Below are 8,380 nucleotides of genomic sequence, written 5' to 3' on the forward strand. Positions count from 1 at the left end.
AAAGAGAAGAATTCAAATCTCACAAAAATCACAACAGTTTGTGGGGAAAATGAAATGCAACACAAACAGGGACGTAAAAAGCAACAATCCTGTGTTTGACCAAGACACAGGTCCGAGAAATACGCCCTCTAGAGGGCAATTTGTTGTGTTGTTGGTAACTCAGCCGTATGGTAATTTCATTCTTTGGTCAAACACAGATCTGCTCATCAACATGCCCTTGGTGTATTTGCCAAATATCGCGAAGAAATATTCAACCATTTTCCCAAAAATTGGATTCCTGTAAATGAGGGTGAATTACCCACATGCTCAAAACTGATATTTCAGTGTTAAACAGTCAATTTTCGTCTCAAAATCACCTGTTCTTCATCGATACAGTCGCTACGAACTTCTTTCCCGCCATTTTGAAACACCGCTGTTTAAAATGGCCGCAGAAACATAAAGAAATGCAAAATAACCTCTCTATACCCCGCTTGGGTTTTGTTTTATCACTCCGTTGCTAGGTGTGACGTAGTTCCGTTAGATGCGTTACACACCGCGCCTGCGTAGTGGATTGTGTTCAACATGGCGTCCAGTAAGAAGAAGAAGAAGAAGATTAGGAAAGTAAAATGGAAGAAAATTGCGTCTTTGAAGGGCCAAAAATCGGCAGAAAAGCGAAGTAAAGGAGCTGGTTCAAGGAAAAGTTTCAGTCTGCCACCAAAATGGTCGGAAGAACATACTGAAAAAGACGGGAAGACACGACTAAAATTTGTCAGCCCCGGCAAGTCAGAATACAGCTCAGAAAAAGCAGTGGCACAAACCTTCGCTGCAAGAAATTTGGAGGCTTGCTTTAATGTCTCCTCAGCCTCGAGTGAACACTCTGAATCAGAGGGTTCGGAATTTTTTCCCGAGATGGAGCTCAGCGATAATGAAAAAGCGGGCTGTTCCAAAAGTAGTAAAGCGGAAAGCAATGAGGATTCATCAGCTGAGCCTCAACCCAAGAAGTGCAAGACGGACATAGAGCGGTGGTTTTTTGTTAGCAAATCTACACAGTTGTTGGATTTCGTTGAGCAAGTCAACAGGACCAGCTGTTGCTCAACACCTGATTGCAGAGGTAAGATTTCCATTCCCAATTTGCTTTCACTTTCACCAGAAAATTGAGATTAATTTTGTTGTTTGGCTTTTGATGATCATTTATATGATCAATTAATTTCTAGTTCTAGGTCTTCTAGTGCATGTAACGCCCTCAGTATTTTTCAGTAGAATTCTTAGGAGTGAAGCTTTAGTTTACAAATCATATTTTTGTCAGAACAGCCGTTCTCTGGAATTTTTCGACATTAAATTCTCTTACAAACACTGTAATTTTTCACGCATTTGCCTACTCGTCAAGATGGCGTTGAAAACCTTGACAAGGTCTATGAGATGTGGGTTTCAACTCGTAGCCATTCCTTTTTTCAAAAGTGTGTATTGTCACAACAACCTGATCAAGCACAAGCCCATTCTCAAAATATATAAAAATATATGAAATATATATACATATTTTTGGCAGTAGTAATATTTTCTTTACTTTCATTTCCAGGTATTCTTGTGGTCTCCAAAGTGGAACCCACAGACCTGGGAGGTAGCCTTAATCTTTGGTTTATGTGTAGTGGCTGTGAGAAAAGGTCATTGATGTTTCAAGGATCTGCTTTTGTGGAGGGGTCAAAACGAACGGTGGTTGGACTTGCTTTAGCACTAGCTTTTTTCTTGTCTGGTCATGGCTTTGCGAACTTCAATAGAACTTTAAGACAGTATTTAGGGATTTCATGCATAACAAAGAACAGATATTATGATGTTATTAAACTGGCATACCCGCACTTAAAGGATATTCTTGATGAGATGTGCGAAGAAGAAAAAAAAAACATGCAAGAACTATCACAAGATGAACTGGGTAGCTGGACATGAGCTGTCGGTACTTCTGATGGAGTGTGGCACACTTGTGGACATTTTAGTAAAAATGGTTCTTTTATTGTTAAGAATTATTTAACTAGTGGATTACTCTGGTATGGGCACAAGTGCGTGCGGGGGAAGGATGATGTTGTCGAGGAGGAGTTGTATGAGGGCACAGCAAAGTCAATGGAGGGTGTGCTAGCAGATGAATGTTATGAGCAGGCAAAGAATGAGCGGTGCAAGGTTGAGGTTGTGTGGCAGTATGGGGATTCAAGTGCAGCCAAGTCCATCAGTCTGCATCATCCTGCTGGCAAGGTATATAAATGTGGAGGACATGTGGGGAGAGCTCATAGTAATAACTTGAGAGAGGCTGCTAAGAAGAAGGAGTTTTCAGAGGATATGAAATCCAAATACAAAGCAAAATTTCCTGAAATTGAAACTGCAAAGTGCAAATGCAAACGACACAGGGCTGGTTGTGGCTGCATATCTGATTCATTTACCAAAGGTGCCCGTATAAACCATTTTTGTTGCCTGCAACAGTGTACTAATCCAGGGTCCTCTCAAAGTACCATGTGCGGGACATCCATGACTGGGACGAAGGTGGCTCCTGTAACTTTCATCCAGCAAGAACTTGCAGTTGCAAGAAATGTGAAGAAGATCAAGTTAAATGCACTGGGGAGCCATACAAGACCAAAACACCACTCAAGTGTGATTTTCATTGGCTTGCATACAAGCAGACGAGGCTGAGAGTGTTATTCATCCTGAAATGGGTCGAGGCCATTCGAACCTCTGCGAGGCATGCTTCACAGTTCTTCCCCAGTTCCGGTCTAAAAGCCAGAGCCTCTGCAGGTATGGTTGCATGCTCCAACTCTTGTAGATATTATCTTGTCTGGTCAGCCATCTTAAAATTGGCCTTTCTCTTATAATTTGTTTTATTTACCACCTAAATGCACTGTACATCACCCAGGATTGTATCATGGCTTATGACTGAAAGTAAAACAAATCAGTGTATACCTGTTATTTTCTTTAATTCATCCATTAGTAGCCAAACTCTAAGGGAAACTAAATTGATAATAGACTGTTGTCTAAAATGTATTTGTAGAAAGTGTCTGTGTTTCTTTGGATGAACTACATGGAAATCTAGGTACCCAGCGTGGAAAATGTTATTTTGGTTTGCTGGTCTGGGTTTTTAGGACTATGGACATGTTTTGTTAACTTTGTTTTCTTGCTATTTTCATCCAAGGTTGCACTACATGGCATCAACTAATGCTGGTCTATGCCAAGGCAACATGACATGGTGCTTTAAAGTCAGAGGCAACAACTACCACTGGGTCATAGACCTTTACCAAAGGCTGAACCTTCCAGTAATTCCAGCAGCGGTTGAAGCACTCGTCAAATGTGTACAGGATTGTGCGGCTGAATTGAATAAACAACAAACAGAAGCAAGGAAGCAACAGCGAATAAGAATGAAAGTAGCCAGAACAGAAGATCAGGAGGCGAGGAAAAAGTGGGTGAAACAGCAGGCAGTTAGACACACTTATGGAGGAGACTCAGAGGATGAAGGAGATGATGATGGCCAGCTAGTTTCAGACGTGAATGAAATACTTGGAAACGAAGATGATCTGTTAGTTGTGAGTGGAAGAAAGTGTCGTTGTGGATTGACCCGTCACCAGCGGACATCACATAAAGATTGCCTTTTAAACAAGAAACCTAAAAAGTGACCGTTGCTATAGTCTATGACAACTGGTTTAGTTTCGAAGATAGTAAGCTCCTATTAGACCGGGAGGGGGGTGGGGAGGTACTTGGGTTAATGTTTGGTCGGTATGTGCTGCTGGGTTCCCAGAGCCCCTACCCCATTATAGTGTACTCTCTGGCCAATTATTGACCCCATTTTAGACACTTTTGAGCAGATATGTAATTTTTGCAATCATATCTTAGTCATTTTCCATGTGCCTACTTTATATTGAAAGAAAACAGTTCACTTTTCACCTACAGCACAAACATTCCAGTATGTTTGTTCACCATAAATAATTATGCAACCCCATCCAGCGGCACATACCCATTAGCCTCTTATAAATTAATATCACCCCCCTTCCCCCGGGGCTATTGAATGAGGCTATTTATGATCTGAAGAATTATTCAGTTTGAGGATTGCCAAGGTGGATATCACCCTCCCAGATCTGCATAATAATATTCTTCAGGTCAAAGAGAGCCAAATCCAATATCCCCTTCCATGGCAAATACAGGATGAGAGGCATATTTAGTCTAGCAGATATTTTTTGAATAGCAGTTGGCATCCATTGTTACTTTTCTTTTTTTGCCACAAGTTCAGGTATTCATTTGGCTTATTCGTCTTGACAAAACCTTTGCAATTTTTTCGCCATTTTCTCCAGTTCTAACAAAGCACTTGTGCAATCACAGCTTCTATCATCCCTTTTTTCTGAACAAATATACATCTTTCCAAGTTTGCTGGTTATGAAGAGTTAGCCAGGTGATTTTAGCCAATCATCAATGGTAAAATATTTTTCTGTAAATAGTATTATTTCACATGATGTAAATACTTGGTTTAGCACTTGGTGTCCTAATTTGGTTTTCTGAGAAGAGTTTTGGTCTCGATGAGACACAATCATCAAACTAACTTTGATAGTCAAAGTCGCAAGCTGTTTTTGCACCCACTGTCAAAGAGATCAATTTTTCAGGGGCGGGGAGGGAGCAGACATAAATCTCACCATTTCAAGAATTTGAAAATTGATTATTCATAAATGACATTAGAGAGATGAAACAGAGTTGAAGAGTGCTTGGCTATAATATTAAGAACTTTGGACATTGAAATTTTCTGACTTATGCTCAGGGTCTGCATAAGAAAGTCTTTAGTTCCAATTACTGTAGTAGACAGTATAAGTATGACTTTTACAAGCTAATGTTGTCATTAAGATGTATTTGTTGTGTTTCAAATATATTCTTTGTTGTTATGCTCTTTTACTTTTTCCTTGGGCATGGCAAGGTCACTATGATATATGAGGTTGAAACAAAAAAAAAATTAAACCAAGGGTAAAACCAAGCCACAAAATTTCAGTAGCTTTGCAGCCATAACAAAAATCCTTATTATTATTTTCAAACACAACAAAAATGCTCTGGCGGCAGAAAATGTGTGTGCATAGGCCTTGATTTCAAATGTTCCTTTGAAAGAAGCATAGGATAACAGCAACACACGATGGCTTTATGATAAAATACTTCTTTAATTCACACAGTCTAAATTATAAAGATGACAAAAATTAATTCTTCTTATTCTTTTTTTCCTTTTTTACTGCTGGCCACTTTGTGTCTACCAGGTCTTGCAATGTGACGCGATATACCTAAAAACCCACAGAAGTCATCAACAATCAAACATATTACAGCCACAGCCTCGTAACATACGTTTTCCCGAATTTTCAGCGTTTGAAGGTTTAGAGGAGAAATGTTTCTCTTGATTGAACAGCAGTCAAACCATTGGAACATTGAATGAGCTCATAAGCAGAATGAACATCGAGGGATTGGTCTTGCCTTTTCATAGTCATTGAAACCATATAAAATCAGAGGTATTAACTTACATGGGGACCAACTGGATCCTCGTGGTCGCAGACATCCTCTTGTATGATGGCACGCACTACTTTCTTCACACATTCTGGGAAGACAAAGGTGGGTTGACTTCCAGTAAACTGACCTCGGCCAATTTTGCATCCATGCTGAAGAAGGAAATGAAAAATTCATCTAAGACAACAACATCAACAAAAATGTTTTCAATATATAAGCGAAAGATTTGCATTTGCTCGAGAGATACAACTAAGTAGAACACGAAGCACTTATTTAGCTTAGTTCAATGGATGAGCATGCGATAATTTCCCACAAGAGTATGTTGGGCAACCACCACGTAAAGATAGAGAAACGTTTGGGACATTTTGTTACTATCGAGAACTTAAAATCAAATTATCTACAAGTCACTTACCCACATAATTCCGTATAGTCTAGAGTAGATGTGATGCTGCATCCTTTCAGGCGTTTCTCCAGGCTTTCTCGCTGCCGTGCGAAGGAAGTTTGCGAGATCTTCGGGTGTTTTCCCAAATCTAAACAAATAATCAAAGGAAAACGCTAAAGGGCCTTCTGAAAAATATTACTTTCAAAAAAACTCAAAATAAAAAGAGAAAATACCTACCCGTTTCGCTCGAATTCGGCATTAAAATTGAGGAAAGCAGCCTCGCAGTTCACAGAACTGGCAGCCATTTTTGTTCTGGGATGGCAGCACGAGGTTAAGGCATGAGAGTCAAATTTCTCTTCCGCTGGCCCCCACGGTCACATTCCATAGAAACGGAAGTTAAAATTTCGCTTTCAACTTCCGGTAAATCGAGCAACTTTAGAGCAGATTATTTCTTGAATGCAATGGTATAATAAAAAAAAAGACTAGATATGCATATTACATGACCTAAACTTACTGCTGATAGATTTTGAGCTCAAAAAAAAAAGATTGAAAATTTGCCGGTGTAGATACCTTAAAATAATCTTGATTTTTACAATTAAACAACACTTTTTCTTGTTGCCACGACGTTATTAGGCATTCTGTCTCCTCATGGCTGAAAGAAGCCTTCAGTTTAGCCTTGGATTTATCTTTACGAGCACTCTCTGTGACCTCTGTGTGGCACTCTCTGTCCGCCAGTTTGACGCAATAGTTGGAAAACCACCTCTGCCCTCCCAATACTCAGTAAATTTTTGTCACTAAAGCGTAACGAAACGTCATCTTTTATTGCTCTCAGCTACGATTGATCCTACGACATTTTTCGTGTTGTGTGCGTCTGTCGTAAGAATATTGTAGGTTGATTTACACGACGCGATTCGCGTTGTAGGCATGGCATAAGCATGTCGCATGCGAAAAATCATAGGCAAAATCGTACCTTCTAAATCGCCCTTAAGTCTTTCTCCATTCATTCTAAGCCATTTTACAGCCCGACAACCCCGTCAAACATGTTCCTCGTGAACATAAAAATTGCCAGTACAGTAATAGCCCACGTATAAGAACCTGAATTTTTTAATTTAGCCTAAATAGGTTCTTATTTAAATGGTACTTGAAGCAAATTTACCGGTAGGCTACCAAGGTTGTTAAAATAGGTTCTTATATTTTCATATGAATTTCATCTGAATATACTATATTTATAAATATCATCTCATAATACAGTATAATGGCAAACACAATAGACGTACAACATGGTACTTAAGCTTGAAAGAAAAAAAAAAGTTATGTCAAGTTACTTTTAAATAGATAATGATCTTAATTCAGCAGTTTCTACCTATACACTTTCACAGCAACCCCACTGATAAGAACCTAACTTAAAATTTTAGCCTAAATAGGTTCTTATGTGGAGGGGGCTTAAAATGAAAATTTTAGCCTAACAGGTTCTTAAAACCCAAGTTCTCATACGCGGGCTATTACTGTATTTCTGGTGAGTCCAATTTTTCACTCTCCATCATGCAGAAAAGGAATTCGAGGGAGTTAAGTTGTCGATTCTTTGTACAAAAAGCATTTTAACGTTCTTATTGCTCGACAGCGATTGTAGCTCACACACTTTAATCGTGTTTCAGCGCTCAAAATGGATCCCAAGATACAAGTAAGCCAGTTTAACTTCCTACCCATTTATAGTTGGTTTTTTAATGCTGGAGGTCGTTTCTTATGCTGTTTCTGCAGTAGAAGCTCGAGAGCTTTGTACAACACCGAGACCTTATGATAGCAGATGTCATCGACAGCACTAATAATAATAATTATAATGATGATGATCATAATAATTACTCAATTAATTAATTAATCAATTAATTAATTAATTAATAGCAGGTGTGAGGTACTGGTAAGACGGCTTGAGGAGGTTTTCTTCTGTTTAATTACTCTATTGGTGAGAGAGTGCTTGATTGCACTCAGCCTGATGGAAATTGTTGTTTCAACAATTCAGACGACTCCTAGGAACATAGAATACGTGAAAATAAATTTTTGGTTCTTTTACTGGTATTGATGGTTTTGATGCATTTATTTCTGTGTTTTAGTTACTGAAGGAAATAGTTGAAAAGAACAGTTTTCAAGCTATCACCCGGTACGAAGCCGCTTCCATGGAATACCCTCGGATCGCGCCGACAAGTAGGTTAACGTTGTTTTTCAAGCAGCCCAAAACACCAGCAAATGTTTTATTACTGACAAGAATGCCATCGGAATGCTCTTGCAAGCAGATGAAGGAATTTGCCGGAAAGGGAAGTACGTTGCCGTGCTTTGCGATTTAGGGGCCTTTACTTTGGAATCGATCGACTTGCTATTAAAAATACATAGCCCCCGCAACATAAAGAATGACGTTCTCAAAGAGCAGCAGTGGCTGAAGAAGGATATCAAAGTCCCCGTCTTGACATGCTCATATTCAAAAGAAGACCTTGCGTCCTATGCTGATAAAATTTCAAACACACCTAA

The 8,380-nt window shown here is 39.2% G+C and overlaps 1 protein-coding gene and 1 pseudogene across 2 annotated transcripts; one reads left to right on the top strand and one right to left on the bottom strand.

Annotated features, from left to right (window-relative positions):
- The first annotated feature begins 560 nt into the window (after positions 1 to 560).
- On the top strand, positions 561 to 5,153 carry LOC146450971 (uncharacterized; annotated as a pseudogene). The gene is made up of 3 exons (XR_014860172.1): positions 561 to 1,090; positions 1,556 to 2,754; positions 3,149 to 5,153. The product of XR_014860172.1 is annotated as an uncharacterized LOC146450971 (transcript).
- LOC146450972 (uncharacterized) lies at positions 5,152 to 6,171 on the bottom strand. Its single transcript, XM_085099804.1, has 4 exons — positions 6,098 to 6,171; positions 5,891 to 6,008; positions 5,496 to 5,630; positions 5,152 to 5,261 (listed from the first exon to the last, which is right to left on the bottom strand). Exons 1-4 carry the CDS (start codon positions 6,163 to 6,165, stop codon positions 5,181 to 5,183), a joined length of 402 nt encoding a protein of 133 aa, XP_084955930.1. The 5' UTR covers positions 6,166 to 6,171; the 3' UTR covers positions 5,152 to 5,180.
- Between the last annotated feature and the right edge of the window lie 2,209 nt (positions 6,172 to 8,380).

This window comes from Pavona decussata, unplaced genomic scaffold (genome assembly GCF_977016875.1).
Source record: "Pavona decussata unplaced genomic scaffold, jaPavDecu1.1 SCAFFOLD_416, whole genome shotgun sequence".
NCBI lineage: Eukaryota > Metazoa > Cnidaria > Anthozoa > Scleractinia > Agariciidae > Pavona > Pavona decussata.